Below are 23,188 nucleotides of genomic sequence, written 5' to 3' on the forward strand. Positions count from 1 at the left end.
CGGTCTCGTAGTCCGCTTTATGAAGACGTGAAATGCATTGTATGATGTATTAGAGAATGTGTTGAAAATGGTCTTCGACACGGACACACAGTATGTCCACTTTAATTTTATTACAACCTCCAATTTCGACTCGAAGATGATACTCCTTTCAAATCTATACGTACACGAGAATCAAACGAAGTGCATTGGATCAAAAAGAAGGATGGCTGGGTCACTACTCAATACACCTCGATGGCCCTATTAGCTGCTTGTAGTGCGTCCGCATATTTCTGGAATTCAGGCTGTGAGCAGGCAAGGACGCGCTGGAACATCATCTTGAATATATCTTCCAAGTCGCCGATGACGGGATACTGGGCCTTGCTGTGCCCACGCACATTCAGGCACCACCGTTCCACCTCCTTTGCGTTATCCTCTGCATAACCATCCCACTTACAACCGTCGATATCAGCTTTCCTGAACGTCAATTCGCAACGAGGACCAGTGGCAAGATGAAATGCGCTTGTGGTGGCCAAATCGAGGAAGAGAGCGACGTGCTTGGGTTTGAAGTGCGCACCGTCCTCACGAACGATAAAAGGGCAGGTCAGGCCATTAGCGGCTGATTTCTCGGCTGCTGTCGATTGAACTTGGATCTGGTAAGGAATCATGATGAAGTTGGATAAATTGAGGCGCCGCTTAATATCTCCCTTATAGCCCACTAAAAACCCGTCCATCACTGGCTGGCTAAACTTGCACTGCACCGCGCAAGTGCGGGTCCAAAGATCACGTAGGAAGTCAGGCTTGAGCTTGCTAATGTTGGTGTCGACTTCAATAAAATGAGTAAAGTTGAGCCAAACATCGCTGGCCCAGCTTATGAGGTTGTTGCGATGCTGCCGTTGGGCCTTTTCGTTGCCCAGACCAAATTTGTCCCCGAGCAAGGTAATTAAAAATTGGTCAAGTCTGACAGGTGGGATCGCGAGAGCCCGTCGGCTCTCAATCATTGGCACGAATTCGCCCCCTCTGGGCAAGGTCGCTTTGTCGCGTGTGAGTATCATGAGAAGTCGACCACATAACTCTCCCTGAAGACCTCGATCAAGCACGACTCCGTTGATGATAAGCTTCTCGAGCAAGGTCTTCATCGCGATGTTGTAGGTGTCACTTGCTTGATTCAACACCTGTGTGGCAGCAATAGCAAGGAGCGGTTCCGAAGGCGCTTTGGTGACAACAATACCGCCGACGACGCCCATCAGAATTCGCATGTGTCGAGCCACGGCGACCACGGCTACCCGACTCGCAGCGGCGCTTTCGCCAACTTCGAGCAAAACTCGATTGGCAAAGGCAGCAAGAACGTGGTCTTGGTCGGTGGCGTCGAATGAAGGGCCACGGAAAAGCTTTATTATAGCCAATCGTACCAGATCCATGTGCGTTTCGCTTGTGGCCCAAAGCTAGTCAAGTGCCCATCAAGACATAATCAAGCATCATTTCAAACGGGCACTTACCGGTCGGCCAAACTGCTTGAGGTTTTTCAATGACAGCGCGTCTTCAGGTTTTTTTATTTGCACGTCCATCTTGAACTGGTCCAATCCAAGGTAGACCCAGACAGGCAAAGGTTTGAGTGCATCTCTCAGCCTAAAGGACGAAGCAATATCTCCGGTCCCTGCTAGGAGTGGCACAGACGAATTCGTATCGAGAAGAAGGTGCCAGAATACCACTCCATGAGTATCTTCGTAATAGTCGATAACCTTGATGATGCGTTCCAAAGCGATCAATGACATGTGTGCACCGGGAGGGCGAGGAGTTTTCATCGTGTCCTTGCCCATATTGAGGAGGGTGCACTCATCGAAAGCGAAGACAAACCGATCGTAACTCAGCGTTTTGAGCTTCTGAGCTAGATCCATCAACCTTGCCTTGACGAGAAGGAGAAAGACTTCATGATGCCGCGTAATGATGCCTTGAAGCTCGTCATCTGTCGGGGTTTCCGATTCAAAGCCTTTGGTTCGAATGTGTTCGAGCTCGGCTGTGTTGTCTGCAAGCATCTGTTCTGCGCGCTGGACGACATCGATGAAAAGCTCTTGACGCTGTTCTGCCGGAAATTGCACCTGCCATGCTATCATAGCCTCCTTGGGTGAGGCCGATTGGCCGATCGTATCCTTCACAACCTCCAACAGTGCCCCATAGAAGGCTGCAGCCAGCTCCTCACCCTAGCCGAACATTAAAAATGCATACTCGTAAGATGAGTTTCTGGGCTCACTCTGAACTGGGGCGCGCGGTTTTTTGCGAAGAATTCGTAGACGCCATGATCGCGAGGGGGCCAGCCTTGTGTCACCTCCTCGCTACCTCGAAAGCAAACACTCAGAGTTGGGATCTGTCGGATGATTTGAATATCAAAACGAGGGTCGATTTTTGAAGAAAGCGTACGAACGCGACTGCCTAATTCTTCAACCAAGCGTGATTTCCCAGTGCCACTAGACTGCAGGATACTGATTATTTTGCCGTAGTGAATGTCGCGCTTGTAGATGGATTCATACTCCTCAAGGGCCTGAAAGAAATCGTTGACTGCGCCGCCCCGGTATTCTTCATGGAAAGCCCTGTCTAGCCTCTTTTCCTTCTCGTAGCTGTTGTAGAAGGAAAGGCTGCTCAGTATGGAAACGAACAGGGGAAGAAATACTGCCAACTCACGGAGTCTCCGGTGGCAAATCTTCATTGATAACTCCACATCGAGCATGTCAAACGATACGTAGAGCATGTAGAGCATGAGCGACGTACTGCAAGCGTCTAGAAGAAATTCGCCAGCATGATCGCAATCGAGAATGAGCTCCATAAGATCGTAGTCGGACTTCAACGGACGAGGGGAGTTCGTATCGCCTTGATGGAAGAGAGCATTTAAAAGAGCCGCTGGGAGTTTACCCTGAGGTAGACGAGCAAGCCAACGTATAGCCTCTTGTGCAAAGGCCCGGGGGTGATCCAGAACCTGATCGGGTTGACGAGAGTGTATGGCTTGAATAACTTTTTTCGGATAGAGTCTTGGGATCATTTGGACGCGGTATTCATCTACATCAGATTCGTCGAGGGTCGCGAACCAGTGGATGACCTGTTCTTGGACATTGGAGGTAGTGGTACTAATATTCATTTCTAAAACCTTTGCCCGTCTTGCGTTTGAAGTTGCACAACTCCTCTTTGGGCCCTTACGCCTACCATCTCGTGTTTTCCCACACCTCCCACCACCCTCCTCTGCGCCTTACAGATTCTCTACACACTTATTATGCCCCCTACTGGTTCTCAGCCGACAGGGGGAAAGGCCCCGGATGGATCAATACCGAAACCACCAGGGAAAACCCAACCCACAACCTCGTTACCGCCAGAAGCCACTTCCTCCCCAGCCGTGGCGATCACAGCACTATTTTTTAATTTTGATTTTAATAATCAAATCATTTATATCCAGCACGGCGTAAGGTCAGTGACAGCAGTTTTACAGCCAGATTCATAACGATAGGCCCAAGCTTCGGAAAAAAGGACCCAGTCGGAGCATTAAATTTGAGATCTAGACAGCGCACGACTGGGGAGAGGAGTGAGGACAACAAGCGGGGAAATCGGCATCTACCTTACATGGCCAAAATATTTCAGCGCCGACACCATTTGCTAAGTATGTTCTTTTTTTGGCTGTAAGTAGGGGAACATGAAGGAGGCGATCGACATCATGACCAGGCAGGAGGTGCTCGTGCAGCAGATTTCCCGGTTCAGGTTCACAAAGAGGTGCTTCGAGCAGGTCATCCTGCGCTGGGAGACGAACACTGCGCCCGAGCTCCCAAAAGAGGTTCACTTCTCTTGCGCTCTCCAGTTCGTGCTCACGCTCACACTGACGCACAGACGTGCGCACAGCCTCAGCCAGCCGCTCGAGCTCCGCCGCCAGGGGGCCGAGGAGGAGTCGTACTTCAACATGGACGACGACGACGACGACGACGACGGCTCGCTGCCGCTCCCTAGCACGCCGCTGCTCACTCGTCACTAGTCCGCGGACCAGAACCGTAAGCGCCAGCGCGTGCCCGGCGTGCCGATGCTACCCGCTCTGCATGCCAAGCATCCACCTCCCACACGCGCCGCTCAGCGGCAGCCTCATCGACCACCACGACTCCTCGCGCGAGCTTGCGCTCGACCTCAGCCTCAACCTCGACCGCCGCCTCGCGCCTCTCGGCCCTCACGGCGGCGACACGGCGGCGGGCGCGGATGCCGCGCACACCGTCGCGCCCATGCTGACCCCTACGCGCCTCCGACGCTGCGCCTCTCTCATCGGCTGATCGTGGGCGCACGCCCAACGCCGACGATGCCGGAAGTGGCAGCGGTGACGAGCAGCTGAACGCGGGCGGTGGCGATGACGGTGGCGGGAGGTTCATACCGCTATCACATGTACGCGCATCCCCTCGTTCTCTCTCCCTCTTCCAGCGTCACTGTTGAGACCCCGCCGTTCCTAAACCGTGCACACACCGTCGCCGTCCCTCCACGCACCCCGCTTCCATCGTAATAGCACTCCTCGCCTGCGCACAAAGCATCATGAATATTACTGCGCGTCGACGAGGAGGCCGTGGAGCCGCTGGCAGCGGAGAGATGAACTAGGAAGAAGGAGGCCGAGTGTTACCAAGGTTAGTAACTCCCGCTCTCCTCCTTTCTGTCTGCCCCTTGCCCACCACCGAGTGCCCTCGACCCCCTTGAACCCTCGAGCACACGCACCTGCCTTCGCTTGCCATCCGCATTCGTTTACGCATGACTTCTCCAGCTCACGCACGCACGCCCGACTTCTCGTCAACCCCTCCGCCCGCCCCTTCCTCATCCTGCATCATTGCCGACACCGCCCACGCGCTCGACCCCGCATCCTCACATTCTCGTCTCACCTTGTCCTCTTGACGATGCGACCCCTCGGTCCCCGCACACACTCGACCCCGCACACGCTCGACCCTGCACACGCTCGATCCCCCATTTGTCGGCCATCCCGCGCTCGTGGCTGAGGAAGTCGAAGAGGAAAGGCGGCGGCGGTGGAGGATGAAGAGGGCTGGGAGCTCAGATGGGCATAGACGATGAGAACGTCGTGATGGATGCAGCTTCCCTGAGCAGGACGAACGTCATGAAGGTGTGTCGTTGTCTCTCCTTACACCAGTTCCTCTCTCCACACGCGTATATCCCAGTCTCGATTTTCTGCCCGCCCCTCCTTCGACCTGTGCCCCTCGATTTCCTCGGCAGCGACGTTCCGCCGTTGACGCCGCGTCGGGTCGTCCGTTCAGCCCACGCAACCCTGCCACACAGCGCCCTCGCGCTCATCCCCTCGACGGTTCACATCCACCCCTTCCTCGTGCTGCGTCGCCGCCAAAACCCAGCGCACGCTCACCCCTATGCACGCTCGCGCCCAGAATCCTCGTGCTCGTGCTCTCTGCTGTCGATGTTCCCGCTGTCGAAGTCACCATCTTCAACGGTGTCGACGCCAACCCCTTCGACATCACTAGTAGTATTACCGACACTTTTGAGTCCACCGATATCCGAAACTACTGTGTTGCCAATTAAATGTAAATATAAATATGAAAAAATCCTTTCTGTAATCTTCATACCCTGCTTCAACTTTGAGGCCCAGAAGCAGTGAGATTGAATCAGGGGTTCAACAGATATGGATTTAAACAGTCTACCCCCTAAAACCAGACTGTGTAAAGCACAGTCTGGGTTTTGGGAACCAAATCGGAGGTTGTACACAATTCTGTCTGATTCAATAAGCTTAAAATGTATTTGTCATGGTACCCTAATATTTTCATTAGTAGACATGGAGTACTGAAGATGTTACAGACAAAATACAGAATTGAGGGAAAACCTCAAAAAACCGAGTCTCCAGTCCACAATTGTCCTTTTATTTCCATTGCAAAACTAATAAAATGCTCCTACATTCTAACCTGAAAAGCTAGAAGGTTCAGGGTAGGACAGGGGTATGGCAGGGCTAAAGAGGCCATTAAGAGGTGAAGAAGCCACCCATGCCAATATACACGGCTGACATGACGAGCCTGTCCGTGGCTGGAGAGGCTCGTCATGTCAGCCGCGTATTGACAGGGATGAGTCCCGATACGCGGCTGACATGACGAGCCTCGCTGTGGCTGGAGAGGCTCGTCATGTCAGGCGCATATCAGCTTGGCTGAGTCTTGATACGCGGCTGACATGACGAGCCTCGCTGCGGCTGGAGAGGCTCGTCTTCAGCCGTATCAGGATTCCGCTGTGCCAACAAGCAGCTGACATGATTACTCGTCACAGCTCAGAAATTAAATTGTCACATGTAATTCTAACCTGAAAAGCTAAAAGGTTCAGGGTAGGACAGGGGTATGGCAGGGCTAAAGAGGCCATTAAGAGGTGAAGAAGTCACCCATGCCAATACACGGCTGACATGACAAGCTTGTCCACGGTTGGAGAGGCTCGTCATGTCAGCCACATATTGACAGGGCTGAGTCCCGATACGCACCTGACATAACGAGCCTCGCTGCGGCTAGAGAGGCTCATCATGTCAGGCGCGTATCAGCTTGGTTGAGTCTTGATACGCGGCTGACATGACGAGCCTCACTGCCGCTGGAGAGGCTCGTCATGTCAGCCGCGTATCAGCTTGACTGAGTCCTAATACACGGCTGACATGATGAGCCTCGCTGTGGCTGGAGAGGCTCGTCATGTCAGGCGCGTATCAGCTTGGCTGAGTCTTGATACACGGCTGACATGACGAGCCTCGCTGCAGCTGCACAGGCTCGTCATGTCAGCCGCGTATTGGCAGGGCTGAGTCCTGATACGCGGCTGACATGACGAGCCTGTCTGTGGCTAGATAGGCTCGTCATGTCAGCCGTGTATCAGGATTCTGCTATGCCAACAAGCACAAAACCTGCACAAACTCGACTCTACATGAATGAGACAGCCTACGAGCATTGACCTTACAGATGCCTGCGCTGTGAGTATGTTCTTATTCTAACCTAAAAAGCTAGAAGGTTCAGGGTAGGACAGGGGTATGGCAGGGCTAAAGAGGCCATTAAGAGGTGAAGAAGCCACCCATGCCAGTACACGGCTGACATGACGAGCCTGTCCGTGGCTGAAGAGGCTCGTCATGTCAGCCGTGTATTGGCAGGGCTGAGTCCTGATACGTGGCTGACATGACGAGCCTCACTGTGGCTGGAGAGGCTCGTCATGTCAGCCGCATATTGACAGGGATGAGTCCCGATACGCGCCTGACATGACGAGCCTCGCTGCAGCTGGAGAGGCTCGTCATGTCAGGCGCGTATCAGCTTGGCTGAGTCTTGATACGCGGCTGACATGACAAGCCTCACTGTGGCTGGAGAGGCTCGTCATGTCAGCCGCGTATCAGGATTCCGCTGTGCCAACAAGCACAAAACCTGCACAAACTCGACTCTATATGAATGAGACAGCCTACGAGCATTAACCTTACAGATGCCCGCGCTGTGAGTATGTTCTTATTATATCTTATTGTACCTTTTATTTCTCGCACTCGGCTTTGCAAACGGACGATGGGCCTCCGCACCGCCGAGGGCATGTACTGATACATGATGTTTCCTTCTCTTTTCCTCTACTTCTACTATCTACAGATCCTCGAGGGACTAACCTTTCCCTTCCCGACCCCGTCTCTGTCCTCGTCCACGCCTACGCCCCCGCTCACCACCGCCTCTTTCCCCTGCGCCGCCACGATGTCGGCCGCGGAGGCGTTTTAAACCTGAGACAGCGGGGATCGCGGTGGGGGCTTTGCCTGGCTTCTTCGCGTCCTTGATGGCCCTCAGCTTCGCAAAGCGAGCTGGACGGATGTTGGCTTTGATGCCGCACAGGACGATGGTGCGATCGCGCAGCTCGACCTCGCCCTGCCGGATCTTTTTGATGATCTCGAGGCCGTGCGCGTCCGCGACGTAGCGCCGCTTCGCGGGCGAGGTGCTCTCAGCAGCACCGGCCGCATGGTGGTGCATGTGGCCGGAGGCGGAGGACGGGGTGCGCTCGTGCGATGCGTGCGCGGCGGTGCGCAGCGTAGAGTGGGCGTGTTTGGAGAAGAAGGCGTCGGGCGGTAGGGTACCGGGGAGCGTGGTCGTGCCCTCGCCTCCTAAGAGAGAGCAGGGGAAGAGACGCGGCGTGAGGAGCCGCTTCCGGGTGTGCGCAGGTGCGCAGGACAGGCAGGGCCGGGCAGGGAGGGGCAGGACTAGTAGTATTACCGACACTTTTGAGTCCACCGATATCCGAAACTACTGTGTTGCCAATTAAATGTAAATATAAATATGAAAAAATCCTCTCTGTAATCTTCATACCCTGCTTCAACTTTGAGGCCTGGAAGCAGTGAGATTGAATCAGGGGTTCAATAGATATGGATTTAAACAGTCTACCCCACAAAACCAGACTGTGTGAAGCACAGTCTGGGTTTTGGGAACCAAATCCGAAGTTGCACATAGTTCTGTTTGATTCAATAGGCTTAAAATGTATTTGTTATGGTACCCTAATATTTTTATTAGTAGACATGGAGTACTGAAGATGTTACAGGCAAAATACAGAATTAAGGGAAAACCTCAAAAAACCGAGTCTCCAGTCCACGATTGTCCTTGGATTTCCATTGCAAAACTAATAAAATGCTCCTACATACACCACCTTTTAAATCATCCCTTAATCTTATTATTTGGATAAGGGGATCGAGAGATATGTAATTGTTTGTGATGTTGAGGGTATTCTGCAACCGGGAGACACAGTTTAGTCAGCATCGGGAAAGGGCGGCACACAGTCGGGAGATTGCGGACCCACAGTTGTCACACTGTTGTCACACCACGCACAGTCTCTCTGTTGCGCCACACAGTCCGGCCGAGACCGCACACAGTCCGGATTTTGGCGCTGGTTCAGCGCCACACAGTCCGGATTCTCGGTGACAGTCCGAGATTTGGCGGTGAATCTGCGCCACACAGTCCGGCCGTGCCGCACACAGTCCGTTGATTGTCGCGCCACACAGTCCGACTGTGTCGGACACAGTCAGAGTTTTCCCTCCGACTGTGTCGGCACACAGTCCGACTGTGTCGGCACACAGTCCGACTGTGTCGGCACACAGTCCGACTGTGTCGGCACACAGTCCGACTGTGTCGGCACACAGTGCCCTCTAACGTCTCGTGATCAAGCACACTGCTACGTCGCGTCGCGTCGACCCTCCCCGCACCTTTGAGCATCAAGCGCCCTCAATTGACATCCCCTCAATATATTAACACCACTCTCTCAGGGAATATCAAGGAAATTGGTAAGATTTTTCTTGATCTCAACTGCTCACTCTGCACGCTCTCGACGATGCAAGCGGACGATGGGCCATCGTCGAGGCCTTGTGAAAGCACACATCGCTGAGAGCGTGTTACTATACTAACTCTTCCTATTATTTTGCTATTGTTAGCTGCTGACCCCGCATCGACTGAGGACTCCATTTTCACCGTCGACATCCACCCTCCGCTCTAGGCACTTTTGCTGCTTCTCCATGCACCCTCGCTCCTGCCGCACATACACTCCGCGCCCATGTACAGAACATCGCCAGCGTCACGCAACTTGTGCTTTGGCCTGTCCACAAGTAGGGAAAGGAGAAGCTAACGGTGGAGATGAGCTGGGAGAGAGGAGGTCGAAGGTACGTACCGCTGGTTCTTTCCTTCCCCCCAGCCCCTCCTTCGAACCAAGTTTCCTTGATGCATTCCATCATTGACGCTTCAGCCCTCGATGCTGCGCATGCTCGCCTGTTTGTTCCCTCAAACTCTTCGAACCTCGATCCCCCTCGCCTACCCAACTGTGCCCGTACCCATCCGCGGCGCCCGCTACCCAGACCCACACTCGCCTCCCCTTAATCCGCTCAAGGCTCCCGTCAACCAGTGCCCTCCACTATTTCTGCAGCGCCAGTATCACGCTCTCTCAACGCCTCCGCGCTCGCACTGCCCCACAACATGTGAAGCATCACGGCCGTTCAAACGTCAAGAAGGACGACGAGGTCCAGCTGGCGGCAGAGGATAATGACGAGGACAAGCAATGGCAGCGGCGGAGAATGGGCATAGACGATGAGGACATCCACGATGGATGCAGGTACGTCGTCTCTCGTGCCTGTCCGTCCCCGTGTGCGTGTCTTGTTCTCATCCTTTCCGCCGGCCCCTCCTTCAGCCTGCGTCCCATCTCCCTATCGACCGTTCACGCCCCCACCCTCAACATCATACACGCCTTCAATGCTATGAATCACATTGACCGTCAATCGCGCCCTCAAGCCCACGTGCGCACGATTGTCCCTTCAAGCTCATGCATGTGCCCTCGCCTGTGACCGACATCTGCGGGCATCCGCTCGACCTCGCGCACGCGCACCCGTCTCCGCGACGCCACGCACCGCCGCTACCGAGTGCCCTGACATCCGTTCCCTTCTTGCGTCACCGCCCAGACCCCACATATACTTGTACCCTCGAGTGTATTCCTGCTCACCATTTGCTCTCTCGCTCGTCTCCTCAACCCCACGCAAGCTTGTCCCTTCGATCCCTCCTCACGGATCCCTCCCCATGTCCATCAACCTCCCGCCATCCTCGCTTGCGCGTTGAAGACACCCAACTCCCGGCACTCCACAGCAGATGAGTCGCGCAGGACGCACGGCAAGCACTAGCATTGGAGAAGCCTGATGTTGAAAGTTCTGCAACGGTGAAGTTCACAAGATGTGAAACAACGGCACGCTATCTGCGCGCCGCCACCGCCGCCGCGTTCTACGTGCGTCGACGACCCCTTCTCTCACTAAGGACACTCTCATTCCCTTTCCTTGACGACCCTCGTTCCGTCCGTCATTCTGCCTCTGACCAGTGTTTTGCAGGAACGTTACGTCTTCGCCACTGTCAACATGGACGAGAGCCTCGTATCTGCGAGAGTAAGTGACGCACACAGCTCGCGCATACGAAGGTTAGGTTAGGTCATCTGTTGCAGGACTGAGGACATGAAACGGCGGCGGGCTGTCCAGGGCGCCCAGTCGCTCCACGCGGCGTAAAAGTGCCAGTGGACAAGTCATGATGCAGAAACGGCCGCGTGCTGTCTGCGGCAGCCAGGCTCCCCACAGCCCAAATTCGCCGAAGGTGAATTTGGGTTTTGTGGGGAGCCTGGCTGCCGCAGACAGCACGCGGCCGCCGACTTCGTCGGCCTCATTTCCTTCCTTCCTCCTCTCCCTCTCCTCCTCTCTCATGCTCCTGATGCTGACATTTGACATCATGAACAGCCTTCTCGGCAGAACGTTGTCGGACACAGGACACTAGAGGGCCTCAAGCGAGCTTCAGACGAGTGTACGATAGCAGCAGAACACGCGCTATCACTGTTCCAGCAGTCTCGAGAGTACGGTCGTGCGACATGCCCAGCCTCGCAGCCTCATTATCCCCTTGCATCTTCTATTTGTCGGCTAATACCATATGCATGTAGTCCGCGCGACTCGTTCTATGTACTTTGCGTGCATATACACCTCCCTCGAAGCTACTTTCTTAGGTGCTCCTCTGTAGCTACAGCCTGTATTATTTTTCTTGTTGTATCTATATCTATATTTTGAACTCAGGCCCGTTCACCCACACGATTTGTGGGCGAAATTTTTCGCCCGAAGTGGAAGGAGGACCACTCTACCTCGATCGTAATGAACAGCTCTCAATCCAACTCTTCGCTCGTCTCTCAGTACCTCTTCCTTCTCCGCGATCCCTCGTCCACGCCCTGTCCGTGCCAATGTCAACATCCTCTGCTAGCCTGCAAGCCAGAGACTTCTCGACAGGCCATCGGCCACATCCTCTTCTTCTACAGGACGATCGGTTGAGAAACCAGCGCAGACACTGGTCCAGATGAGCGAAATGAGCACTTTAAACCTTTCGTTGTGAGTTATCTTTTGTTCCTTTTACTTCTCGACTTCTCGACACCCGCTTCCTTTGCGCTCTCTTTCCTTTGCGCTCTCAATGATGCAAGCGGACGATGGGCCTCCGCCGAGGCCCTGATAAAGCTAGCATCGTTGAGGATGTGTACTGATGTTTCCTTCTCTTTTCCTCTACTTCTACTATCTACAGATCCTCGAGGGACTAACCTTTCCCTTCCCGACCCCGTCTCTGTCCTCGTCCACGCCTACGCCCCCGCTCACCGCCGTCTCTTTCCCCTGCGCCACCACGATGTCGGCCGCGGAGGCGTTCTGCTCTACTAACGCCCCTACGCCCACGCTGCCTGATCATGCTCTAAGCATCGTGACCGTCTGAGCGTCAAAGACGACGACAATGAGGACCACACTGACAATCATGACGACAGCGACAGCGACCACGCTGAGGAACGGCGATGGCGGAAAGATAAGCTGGGAAGAGAGAGGGTGCGGACGACGAGGATATCCATGAGGTATGTCATCTTTCTTTGCGCCAGCCCCTCCTCCGACGCCGCCATCCAAGAACTCGCTGCAAGACCGGCCCCCGCGTGGGGGCAGCCTCAGCTACCGCGCGCACCACCCCCGTCCTCCCGGCTCTCCTCCACCGACGCCTCGCGCACGATCGACACCCACACCGCGTTCTCCCCATTCATGTCCACCGCATCCCTCCACACCGCCCTCCTCCTACAAGCGCTCCATGACCATCTCCAAGGGCAACTCCGTCTTCTGCCTCGCTTGCGAGACCCGCAACGAGAAGCTCACGGCCGCCAGCCTTGACTGCATCTCCAAGCTCATCTCCTACTCCTTCTTCGTCGAGGCCAGGCCTCCCGAACACGCATCCTCCCGTCCCCGCCCCTGTCCCCGGGTCCGGGCCCAGCCACTCTACCTCGAGCGCCTCCCAGAGCAACCTCCCCCCGCCCTCGCTCGTGGACCTCGTCGTGCATACCACCACCACCTGCCACACCGAGTCCACCGCCGACTCGGTTAGGCTCCAGGTCGTCAAGGCCCTCCTCGCTCTCGTTCTCTCCTCCACCATCCTCGTCCACCAGTCCTCGCTCCTCAAGGCCGTCCGCACCGTTTACAACATATTTCTCATGTCCACCGACCCCCACCCGCCGCCGCAGTGTCCACCGCGTCGCTCGCATCCAGGACTGACGACGCCCCGTCCGCAAAGCGCGACTCGTTCGCGCCGTCCACGCCGGACATCGAGCCGCCGTGCCCGCTGCCGTCCCAGGACAAGGTGCCCTCGGCAGATGACATCTCGCTCGAGATCCCGCTCCCTCTTTTGCCGCCGGTAGCTGCCCACGACGACTTGCCTGTCCTCGAGCTGCCCTCGTCGAATGGGATCGAGCACGGCGCGGACAGGCCGGATACCCCTCACGCGTGGGTCTCCCTCGCACAGTTCCGCTTGTGTCCCCTTTTCACTGTTCTGCACGCGAGCGAGCTCTCGCCCGAGCACCCCAGCCCAGGGGCATCATGCTCCCCCGGCACACACGATGACGATCAACGACCTCTTCCTCAAGGATGCCTTCCTCATCTTCCGATCCATGTGCAAGCTCACAATGAAGCCCCTCAACTCGGAAAGGTTCGCTCTCTCCTCCTCGCACCGCATCCACATCACCCCCTACTAATCCCCGCGCCTGCACGCCCCGCCCACAACGAGCACGACCTCAAGTCGCACTCGATGCGCTCCAAGCTGCTCTCCCTGCACATGGTGCTCGTCATCTTCAACGCGCACATGGACGTCTTCGTCTCGCCCTCGTTGCTCATCCACTCGAGCTCGTCCCACGAGGCGACCCCGTTCGTGCAGATGGCGAACTAGTACCTCAGCCTCAGCCTCAGCAGGAAAGCAGCCAGCCCCGTCCCGCAGGTGTTCGAGATCAGCGTCGAGATATTTTGGCGCGTGATCACGGGCTTCTGGACGAAGCTCAAGGTGCGCACGCGCGTGGGGGGTCTGTCTTCGCAGACCTAGTTTTGTTTTTATTGCGCCTGCAGAAAGAGATCGAGGTCCCGTTCCACGAGATCTTCTTCCCGATTCTCGAGATGAAGACGTCGACGCTGAAGCAGAAGGCCGCCATCTTGGGTATGCTGTCACGCCTTTGTCACGATCCGCAGGCGCTCGTCGAGATTTATCTCAACTATGATTGCGACAGCCAAGTCGCAGACAACATCTACGAGCAGTGAGCATGCCCCGCCTCCTCTCTTTTCCTCTGCTCTGCTCTGCCCTCTGTTTTTTTCTTTTTCTTTGTTTTTTTTGTCTGTGTATGCAGCTCGCTGAACACCCTGCCCGCCGCGCGCGCAGCCTCATGAACATCATCACCAAGATCGGCACCAGCACGCTCCCGTCCGCCGCGCAGCAGAAGCCGGCGGACCCTGCGAGCCCCACGCTGACACCCACGAGCAAGGCGTACGCGCCGGGCATCCCGCCGTGGCCGTCTCAGGCTCGCTCGATACATCCGCGCTCGGCCACTCGGAGCAGCAGCTCTGCCGCCAGAGCCTCGAGTGCCTCACTGCCGTGCTATGCTCGCTCGTCGCGTAGGGCACCGCGCCCGACTCGGCGTTGGCCGCGGCCGCGGCGGGTGCGTGGCGCACCAGCGTCGGCGAGGACGGGTGCCCTGAGGGATTGACGCCCGACGCGTCGCAGTCACTGGATAGGCTCCCGACGGGTGGCCCGAGCGCGGAGGCGACGAGGCAGCCGACGCCAGGTATCCACGACGACCCGGGCCGGTTTGAGAGCGCGAAGCAGAAGAAGACGATGTTGCTGGAGGGCGTCAAGAAGTTCAACCTTAAGCCGAAGCGAGTGCGTGTTTTCTTCGGCTGAGGAGGGCTGACCAATGGGCGGGTGTTAGGGCTTACAATTTTTGCTCGAGACGGGGTTCATTCTGAGTAAGGCGCCGCAGGACGTCACACGGTTCTTGTTGCATACCGATGGGCTGAGCAAGTCGATGATCGGTGAGTACCTCGGCGAAGGGTGCGCGTTTTCCACCTCCTCCGTTTGCGATGTCTCACCGGGTTGCAGGGATGAGGAGAACATCGCGACCATGTACACGTTCGTCAACATGCTCGACCTGCGGAGCATGCCCTTCGTCGACGCGCTGCACGTCTACCTGCAGGCGTTCCGCCTGCCCGGGGAAGCGCAGAAGATCAATCGGTTCATGCTCAAGTTCGCCGAGCGCTACATCGAGGGCAATGCAAACACACCGTTCGCGAACGCCGATGCGTGTCCCGCGCGCTGCTCATCCGCGCGCGCGTCTGACGCGCCACGGCCCCGTTTCCGTTGCAGACACCGCCTACGTGATCTCGTACTCGGTCATCCTGCTCAACACGGATGCGCACAATCCGCAGGTGAAGAAGCGCATGACGCGCGCAGACTTCGTGAAGAACACCCGCGGGATCAACGAGGGCGCGGATCTCCCCGAGGAGCTGCTGTCCGCCATCTTTGACGACATCGTGAACAATGGGATCCGGATCAAGGATGAGGTGGACTCGAGCCTGGTCGCGTCGCTCGCGCCGGGTGCGGGGCTGGCGAGCGCGCTCGCCACGGTCGGGCAGGACTTGCAGAGGGAGGCGTATATGCTGCAGTCGAACGGCATGGCGAACAAGACCGAGGTGCATGCTTCTTGGTGGCGTCGAGCGTCGAGATGTCGGTGCTGGGGTGGTTTGCTCACGCGTCGGTTATGCAGGCGCTGTTCAGGACGATGATGCAGTCCCAGTGCAAGGGTTCGCGGAGTGGCGAGCAGTTCTTCAGCGCGTCGCACTTCGTACACGTCTGGCCCATGTTCGAGGTCGCGTGGATCCCGTTCCTTGCGGGGATCTCGGGCCCACTGCAGGAGACGGACAACCTGGATGTCGTGGAGCTCTGCCTCGACGGCTTCCGGAATGCGATCCGGATCGTGTGCTTCTTCGACCTCGAGCTGGAGCGCAACGCGTTCGTGACGACGCTCGCAAAGTTCACGTTCCTGAACAACCTCGGGGAGATAAAGACAAAGAACATGGAGGCGGCCCAGATGCTTCTCGACGTCACAGTCATGGAGGGCAATAACCTCAAGGGCTCGTGGCGCGAGGTGCTCTCGTGCGTGAGCCAGCTGGAGCATATGCAGTTGATCAGCAGCGGTGTTGACGTCCTGGATGCGCGCAAAGGTTACGTCGCGCGTGCTCCGATCGTGTTTGCATGGACGCGTGTCGACTTGTTGAATTTTAATTTTATTCTTTCATTGTGGTTTCTAGGCGCACACGAAAGCTGCCCAACGAGGAGCTGGCGAATGAGTGTAGATCGACGCACATCACCGTCGCGGCGGACATGGTGTTCTCCCTAAGCCATTACCACACAACGATGAATTGCGAAACCAGAGCAAACTCTGCTCTACGCGCACGAGACGACTTGTAACCATAACCATGACAGACCCCTGCTCCTGTAAGTGTATCTGTATTCTACTTTTCGTTGTCCCTTCTTTCCCGCCCTCGGCATTGCAAACGGACGATGGGCCTCAGCCGAGGCCCTGAGAAAGCAAGCAGTGTTGAGGATTCCCATTGTGGTCCTTGTCTTTGTCTAACGATGATTTCAGATCTTTCTGTAGGTACTTGTGCCGCTCGGGTATATCATGAGAGACTTTACGCGTGCGCTAACCTCGGTATGGCATGTTACTTCTTGTCCTTCAAGCTCTCCCACCATGTTTCATTTGTCTGCAAGTTTCGACGTGCCGTTTCTCTCTTTCTCCTGCATTCATCGACCTCACCCATTCCTTTCCTCTTTTTAGATTCCTACCTCGCAGCCTTCCAAGTTTCAACTCGGTCGGTCGGATTGGCAAGGTCCCACGGCGCCCTCTATGTTGTTAGCAACACGACATCTCAGGCAACTCGGTATTTTAGTAGAAGATCGTCGTCGTCCCTACAAGAACCTTTTGCATTCAAGCTTTCGATGCCTTCCGTGTCACAGGAGTGCCTCAATGCCCTCGCCTCCCGGGTCAAATCTTCACTCGAGCTCTCGCGCACGCTCAAAGTTCAACAGGCTGCTGCGCAGAGTACCATCTCCATGCTCAAGTCGAAGGTTTCCTCGCTCGGGTCACTCGCCCAGGCATCCCAGACCGTGTCACCGCCGAGATCCTGTGCATGCCCGACGCCACTCTTGCCCTCTCGACCCGCTCGAGCGTCGAACCTAACCCTCGATCCCGCCTGCGCACGCTCGGTTCTCTTCAGTACACGCATCCATTTGCCTGCGACCCAAAGTTATATGCGTACGTCCCCTCGTCCCCTCAAGCCCCAGAGCCCACGCCCATCTTCTCATGACTACGCCCGCCGCCTACCCAGTACCTTCGAACCCCTAGGCCGTTGACGTTGACGTCCACGCTCCCGCGTTCGAGCCCATATGCGCACGTGCATCTTTTCGACGCTATGCACACCCGCCACTCATTGCCCTTCCGCTTGTTGCCTCCAGCCCAAGCTCGCACGTCACCTGGACTCTCTCGACCGTTCGCGTTGTCAATCCCACGCACGGTCATCCCCTCAATCCCACGCAGCATCAACACTTCGTCGTCCCCTCGTCCACCCTTCCTCGTCTTGCGTCACTGCTGCGACCCCGCCACCCTACACAGTCCCTCTACCGTCGCCGTCCCTTCAGGCGCCTCCGCTCCCGCCCCACTTGCGCTCCGCGCCAGCGCACAAAGCATAGCAGACATCATGCCACACGCGCTCTAGTTTGTTGACGAGGAGGGTGAGTAACAGCTAGCAACAAAGACATGAACTAGGGAGAGGGAGGCCGAGAGTCACCAAGGCGTGTACCTACCGCTCTGATCCTTTCTGCCTACCCCTTGTTCGACCTGCGACCCTGCGACGCCCTCGATCTCTGACGCCAAGCCCGTTCGCTCACTTGATTCCCTCAATAGCCAATTCTGCCTTTGTGCCCATGCGTGAACGCGCGACCCCTCGACGCCATGCACCCGCCTTTGCATGCTATCCCTGTTCGTCCGCGCGCTTCCCCTTGTCCCGTCAAGCCCAAATTAGACTCATCTAGCCCATACCCGCCCGCCACCGAATGCCCTCGATCCCTTTCATCCCTTGAGCTCACGCATCCGCCTTCGCCTGCGACCCAGATTCGACCCAGATCCGCTTCCGCATGACTCATCCAGCTCGCGCACGCGTGCACGCACAACCTCTCGACGGCCCCTCGACCACTCCTCCCTCGTCCTGGATCGTTGCCGAAACCACAGGCACACTCGACCCCGTGCGCGCTTGACCCCTCATTCCCTCATCCTCATCGCCCTCGTCCTCTCGAGTTTGCGCACACTCGATCTCACATTCGTCAACAGTCCCATCCTCGACCTAACCTAACTGGCTGGTAGCGTAGGAAGAAGAGGACCGGCGGCGGCGGCGGCGGCGGCTGAGAGACGGGCTGGGAACATGGATGGGCGTGGAGGACGAGGAAATTTATGGGGAGATGCACGCTCGCTGAGCAGGACGAGCGTCATGAAGGTGCGTTGTCGTCCCTCGTGGCGCCAGTCCTTCCCTGCACACGTGTATATCCTAACCTCATCCTTTCCGCCCGCCCCACCGCCGACCTGTCTCCCCTCGACACTCGTCCATTCAGCCCACGCACTCCACGTTTCCGGCCGTGCATCCCTTCGACCCCACATACGCACACTCATATCTGTGAACACAAGCACGCCCACCACTCAGTGTCCTCGCAACTATTCCGCCCGCCTGTCCGCTCAACCCGATGAAGCTGCGATTCTGCCCCCAATTTTGCCCGCGCATATTCGTCCCCTTCAGCGCACGCACCACCTGGGATCCAAATCCTTTAGCACGCGTATCCTCTTCCCTTCGAGCCCATGGTCATGTCCTCGAGCCCACGCCCGCGTCCATCCAGTGCCCCTCGACCTCCTGGGCCGTCAAAGTTCACGCTCGTGCCCTCATGCCCAAGCGCTCACGCGCGTCCCCTCGACACCACGCAAGGTTACGCCCTCGTTCTCCCTCCCTCGACCTGCGTCACCACTGAGACCCCGCAGTCCAACTACAGTTGGCGTCCTCACACTGTCGCCGTCCCTCCACGTGCCCTCGCTTCCGCACACAGAGGATCACAAATATTAAGCCATACGCGCTTCAGCGCGTCGATGAGGAGGTCAAGGAGCAGCTGGTGGCGGAGAAATGAGCTAGGCAGAGGAAGGCTGAGCGTTACCAAGGTTCGTACCTCTCGCTCTCGCCCTTTCCACCCGCCCTTTGCTCAACATGTGCCCCGCAACCTCTGCAGCCTCCTTGTCGTTATGGCTGCTCGCTCACTTGACCTCCTAGTTAGACAATCCCGCCTCTGATGCGTGCACGTACGACCCCTCGACGACAGGAACCTGCCTTCGCCTGCGACCCACAACCGCCCGCGCGTCCCCTCGATCCCACACCTGTCTCCTCTAGTCCACGCTCGCTCGCCACCGAGTGCCTTCGACTGCATCAACCCCTTGGGCCCACGCACCCGTCTTCGCCTGCGACCTACATCCGCACTCGTGCGTCTCGTCAAGCCCATGCACGCATGCTCGAGCCCTCGACCTATTGTTGACTCCTCGTCTAGTCCTCCCTCGTTCTGGGTTATCGCCGAGAGCGCACCCGCGCTCAATGCTGCACATGCTGAACCCCTTGTCCTCACTTCCTCACATCCTTTTCTCCTTTTGGCCCCTCAACCCCGCGCACAACATACCTCGCGCACACTCGACCTCGAACATACTCGACCCTTCTTCCCTTCGTTCTCCCAACCCTTTCAGCCCTCGGCCTTCACGCCCTCAGCCCCTCATTTGTCCATTGTCACGCCCTCGACCTTACCTATCTGGCTGGCAGTGGAGGAATGAATGGCAGCGGCCGCAACGGTAAAGGAGACGAGCACAGACGACGGCGACGTCCACGACGGACGTGCACTCGATGAGCACGCAGAGTGGTACAACGGTGCGTGCCTCTCGTTCTCCTCCTTGCTGCCCCTCTCTCGAAGTCTCTGCTCTCCACTCTACGCATGTACGTTTCTTCCCCAGGCACTAAAGTCTCCCCTCCTCCTTCCTCTTACTCCGCTGAATCCTGATCGCTCCGTTCCTTATCACCAGACCTCTCCGGCTCTCTGTGCCTGCACGCGCTACTTCCTTGCAACCAGTACATGTAAGGGCTCAAGGACTACCTGCATCAAGGTTACATGGATTCTAACGGCAACTCATCACCAAGAGCGGCAAGCGAGTTGACTATCAGACCGGCGAGCATATTCTCTCTCCAACCCACTCTCTGCTGTCAAGGCTGACTGCACTGCGCATGCCACAGCCAATTGTCTGGAGTGTAGAGGGCATAAACGGCCAGCATTCTGCCAGCTGCTGTACCAGGGCAGAAAGCTCGTCCCGATGGACTTTCTCACTCCCGCGACGTCACACAATCCGCTTTGTGGCTCGCTTCACCACCGCATCCTGCTCAGCAACTACTTCGCGCCGCCCAAAGCGCTCGCGCTTGGCAAAACTGAGGAGCAAGTACACCAGGTGCGCACCCCCTCTGTCCCCTCTCCCAATCCCTCTTCGGTAGTGTCCGCGTGTTGTTTCGGCGGTACTGAAGAACGGTTAGTGTTGAAGAGAAAGCTCTTCATGGGCAACTGGCCGAGCAACACTCTCTTCTTCCCGCTGTTCACGCCCGCAACGCTCGGCTCATTCATTGCGCTCTACGAACACAAGATCTTTACGCAGGGCCTCATCCGGGCATCAACATATTTGGTGCGTGCGTCCCTGGTGTGGGTGCATAAATCCGCGTTTGCTGAACTGGCGCAACAGATCCGATGGGTGTCGAACTTGGCAAGATACTCACAAAGAATATTTTGGCACCGCTGGATAAGCCTGCGGACATTAAGGGTCACACCAGCTCGGTGTGTTATTTTCTTTGCAGCACTGCATCCGCTGTCGGGCCTTCCCGTTTGCTGCCAGCTGACAACTATCGCGTGCGGACGTCCGGTCTCATCCGCTATCACCAGAAGCACCGAAATGAGTGAGCGCAAGGCAGCTTGCGATGGCAGCATGGGAAAGTTAGGTTAGGTTCCCGACATCCTCCTACTTCGCCCACGAGCTCTGGGTCGGCCGGATCCTCCAGTTCGCACGATGCCGGCCGCTCACGCGCCCCGTGGATGACCCTGGGGTAAGCACCCGCCCCGCCCCGCCCCGCCCCCGTGCTGCTGCCCCTCTGTGTGTATGTGTGTGTGTGTGTGTGTGTGTGTGTTCACCATGCGTCTGACGCGTCCTCGCCGTGACGCGAGCAACCGTAGGTCTGGGCCAAGGTCCAGTGGTACTACTCCGGCGCCGATGTTGCCAACGACACCAACACAGAGTGAGTCTCCCACAGTTCTTTCCGTTCTACAGACCGCTTTGGTCATCCACGCTAGCGCCGCCGCCGCCGCCGCACATGCCCCAAAAAGCCCTGCCAACATCCAGGCCAGCTACGGCCGCTACGAGCGCCTAGTAGTATTACCGACACTTTTGAGTCCACCGATATCCGAAACTACTGTGTTGCCAATTAAATGCAAATATAAATATGAAAAAATCCTTTCTGTAATCTTCATACCCTGCTTCAACTTTGAGACCCAGAAGCAGCAAGATTGAATCAGGGGCTCAATAGATATGGATTTAAACAGTCTACCCCCTAAAACCAGACTGTGTGAAGCACAGTCTGGGTTTTGGGAGCCAAATCCGAGGTTGCACACAATTCTGTCTGATTCAATAGGCTTAAAATGTATTTGTCATGGTACCCTAATATTTTCATTAGTAGACATGGAGTACTGAAGATGTTACAGGCAAAATACAGAATTGAGGGAAAAGCTCAAAAAACCGAGTCTCCAGTCCACAATTGTCCTTGGATTTCCATTGCAAAACTAATAAAATGCTCCTACATACATTTCCTTTCAAACTAGTAGTATTACCGACACTTTTGAGTCCACCGATATCCGAAACTACTATGTTGCCAATTAAATTCTAACCTGAAAAGCTAGAAGGTTCAGGGTAGGACAGGGGTATGGCAGGGCTAAAGAGGCCATTAAGAGGTGAAGAAGCCACCCATGCCAATATACACGGCTGACATGACGAGCCTGTCCGCGGCTGGAGAGGCTCGTCATGTCAGCCGTGTATTGGCAGGGCTGAGTCCTGATACGTGGCTGACATGACGAGCCTCACTGCGGCTGGAGAGGCTCGTCATGTCAGCCGCGTATTGACAGGGATGAGTCCCGATACGTGGCTGACATGACGAGCCTCGCTGCGGCTGGAGAGGCTCGTCATGTCAGCCGCGTATCAGCTTGGCTGAGTCTTGATACGTGGCTGACATGACGAGCCTCGCTGCGGCTAGTAGTATTACCGACACTTTTGAGTCCACCGATATCCGAAACTACTGTGTTGCCAATTAAATGCAACTATAAATACAAAAAAATAATTTCTGTGTTCTTCATACCCTGCTTCAACTTTGAGACCCAGAAGCAGTGAGATTGAATGAGGGGTTCAATAGATATGGATTTAAACAGTCTACCCCCTAAAACCAGACTGTGCTTTACACAGTCTGGGTTTTGGGAGCCAAATCCGAAGTTGCACACAATTGTGTCTGATTCAATAGGCTTAAGGTTAGGTTTGTCATGGTACCCTAATATTTTCATTAGTAGACATGGAGTACTGAAGATGTTACAGGCAAAATACAGAATTGAAGGAAAACCTCAAAAACCCAAGTCTCCAGTTCACAATTGTCCTTGGATTTCCATTGCAAAACTAATAAAATGCTCCTACATACACTAACTTTCACATTATGCCCTAATTTTATTATTTGGATGAGGGGATCCAGAGATATGTAATTGTTTGTGATGTTGAGGGTATTCTGCAACCGGGAGACACAGTTTAGTCAGCATCGGGAAAGGGCGGCACACAGTCGGGAGATTGCGGACCCACAGTCATCACACTGTTGTCACACTGTGCACAGTCTCTCTGTTGCGCCACACAGTCCGGCCGAGGCCGCACACAGTCCGGATTTTGGCGCTGGTTTAGCGCCACACAGTCCGGATTCTTGGTGACAGTCCGAGATTTGGCGGTGAATCTGCGCCACACAGTCCGGCCGTGCCGCACACAGTCCGTTGATTGTCGCGCCACACAGTCCGACTGTGTCGGACACAATCCGGACACAGTCCGACTGTGTCGGACACTTAGGTTAGGGTTAGGTTAGGTTAGGTTAGGTTAGGTTAGGTTAGGTTAGGTTAGGTTAGGTTAGGTTAGGTTAGGTTAGGTTAGGTTAGGTTAGGTTAGGTTAGGTTAGGTTAGGTTAGGTTAGGTTAGGTTA

The 23,188-nt window shown here is 55.9% G+C and overlaps 10 protein-coding genes across 10 annotated transcripts; 7 read left to right on the forward strand and 3 right to left on the reverse strand.

Annotated features, from left to right (window-relative positions):
• Nucleotides 1-92: 92 nt before the first annotated feature.
• On the reverse strand, nucleotides 93-3,077 carry HETIRDRAFT_384745 (uncharacterized protein). The gene is made up of 6 exons (XM_009548563.1): nucleotides 2,743-3,077; nucleotides 2,656-2,686; nucleotides 2,399-2,591; nucleotides 2,228-2,341; nucleotides 1,476-2,177; nucleotides 93-1,421 (listed from the first exon to the last, which is right to left on the reverse strand). Exons 1-6 carry the CDS (start codon nucleotides 3,008-3,010, stop codon nucleotides 219-221), a joined length of 2,511 nt encoding a protein of 836 aa, XP_009546858.1. The 5' UTR covers nucleotides 3,011-3,077; the 3' UTR covers nucleotides 93-218.
• An 853-nt stretch (nucleotides 3,078-3,930) lies between these two features.
• On the reverse strand, nucleotides 3,931-4,861 carry HETIRDRAFT_409798 (uncharacterized protein). Its single transcript, XM_009548564.1, has 2 exons — nucleotides 4,748-4,861; nucleotides 3,931-4,613 (listed from the first exon to the last, which is right to left on the reverse strand). Exon 2 carries the CDS (start codon nucleotides 4,365-4,367, stop codon nucleotides 3,972-3,974), a length of 396 nt encoding a protein of 131 aa, XP_009546859.1. The 5' UTR covers nucleotides 4,368-4,613; nucleotides 4,748-4,861; the 3' UTR covers nucleotides 3,931-3,971.
• HETIRDRAFT_317981 (uncharacterized protein) lies at nucleotides 4,588-4,976 on the forward strand (the record flags this gene model as incomplete). Its single annotated transcript, XM_009548565.1, has 2 exons — nucleotides 4,588-4,613; nucleotides 4,748-4,976. Coding segments are annotated over 2 exons (255 nt in total), but the record flags the coding sequence as incomplete, so codon positions are not given.
• A 56-nt stretch (nucleotides 4,977-5,032) lies between these two features.
• On the forward strand, nucleotides 5,033-5,526 carry HETIRDRAFT_101222 (uncharacterized protein; the record flags this gene model as incomplete). Its single annotated transcript, XM_009548566.1, has 2 exons — nucleotides 5,033-5,098; nucleotides 5,209-5,526. The coding sequence occupies 2 exons, from the start codon at nucleotides 5,033-5,035 to the stop codon at nucleotides 5,524-5,526; spliced, it is 384 nt and encodes a 127-aa protein (XP_009546861.1).
• A 2,066-nt stretch (nucleotides 5,527-7,592) lies between these two features.
• HETIRDRAFT_451865 (uncharacterized protein) lies at nucleotides 7,593-9,316 on the reverse strand (the record flags this gene model as incomplete). Its single annotated transcript, XM_009548567.1, has 2 exons — nucleotides 7,593-8,080; nucleotides 9,307-9,316. The coding sequence occupies 2 exons, from the start codon at nucleotides 9,314-9,316 to the stop codon at nucleotides 7,593-7,595; spliced, it is 498 nt and encodes a 165-aa protein (XP_009546862.1).
• Nucleotides 9,317-9,475: 159 nt separating this feature from the next.
• Nucleotides 9,476-9,996, forward strand: HETIRDRAFT_318088 (uncharacterized protein; the record flags this gene model as incomplete). Its single annotated transcript, XM_009548568.1, has 2 exons — nucleotides 9,476-9,619; nucleotides 9,703-9,996. 2 exons carry the CDS (start codon nucleotides 9,476-9,478, stop codon nucleotides 9,994-9,996), a joined length of 438 nt encoding a protein of 145 aa, XP_009546863.1.
• A 2,363-nt stretch (nucleotides 9,997-12,359) lies between these two features.
• HETIRDRAFT_317815 (uncharacterized protein) lies at nucleotides 12,360-12,872 on the forward strand (the record flags this gene model as incomplete). The annotated part of the gene is made up of 1 exon (XM_009548569.1): nucleotides 12,360-12,872. One exon carries the CDS (start codon nucleotides 12,360-12,362, stop codon nucleotides 12,870-12,872), a length of 513 nt encoding a protein of 170 aa, XP_009546864.1.
• Nucleotides 12,873-13,224: 352 nt separating this feature from the next.
• Nucleotides 13,225-18,506, forward strand: HETIRDRAFT_434454 (uncharacterized protein; the record flags this gene model as incomplete). The annotated part of the gene is made up of 15 exons (XM_009548570.1): nucleotides 13,225-13,469; nucleotides 13,715-13,817; nucleotides 13,880-14,064; nucleotides 14,187-14,312; nucleotides 14,480-14,684; nucleotides 14,755-14,855; nucleotides 14,911-15,493; nucleotides 15,715-16,073; nucleotides 16,237-16,298; nucleotides 16,462-16,581; nucleotides 16,642-17,118; nucleotides 17,629-17,656; nucleotides 17,738-17,841; nucleotides 17,895-18,352; nucleotides 18,468-18,506. The coding sequence occupies 14 exons, from the start codon at nucleotides 13,225-13,227 to the stop codon at nucleotides 18,209-18,211; spliced, it is 3,015 nt and encodes a 1,004-aa protein (XP_009546865.1). The 3' UTR covers nucleotides 18,212-18,352; nucleotides 18,468-18,506.
• A 354-nt stretch (nucleotides 18,507-18,860) lies between these two features.
• On the forward strand, nucleotides 18,861-19,718 carry HETIRDRAFT_409802 (uncharacterized protein). The gene is made up of 2 exons (XM_009548571.1): nucleotides 18,861-19,059; nucleotides 19,128-19,718. The coding sequence occupies exon 2, from the start codon at nucleotides 19,188-19,190 to the stop codon at nucleotides 19,425-19,427; it is 240 nt and encodes a 79-aa protein (XP_009546866.1). The 5' UTR covers nucleotides 18,861-19,059; nucleotides 19,128-19,187; the 3' UTR covers nucleotides 19,428-19,718.
• Nucleotides 19,719-20,478: 760 nt separating this feature from the next.
• Nucleotides 20,479-20,876, forward strand: HETIRDRAFT_318212 (uncharacterized protein; the record flags this gene model as incomplete). Its single annotated transcript, XM_009548572.1, has 2 exons — nucleotides 20,479-20,608; nucleotides 20,662-20,876. 2 exons carry the CDS (start codon nucleotides 20,479-20,481, stop codon nucleotides 20,874-20,876), a joined length of 345 nt encoding a protein of 114 aa, XP_009546867.1.
• Nucleotides 20,877-23,188: the final 2,312 nt, after the last annotated feature.

This window comes from Heterobasidion irregulare, assembly GCF_000320585.1.
Source record: "Heterobasidion irregulare TC 32-1 unplaced genomic scaffold scaffold_05, whole genome shotgun sequence".
Classification (NCBI taxonomy): Eukaryota; Fungi; Basidiomycota; class Agaricomycetes; order Russulales; family Bondarzewiaceae; genus Heterobasidion; species Heterobasidion irregulare.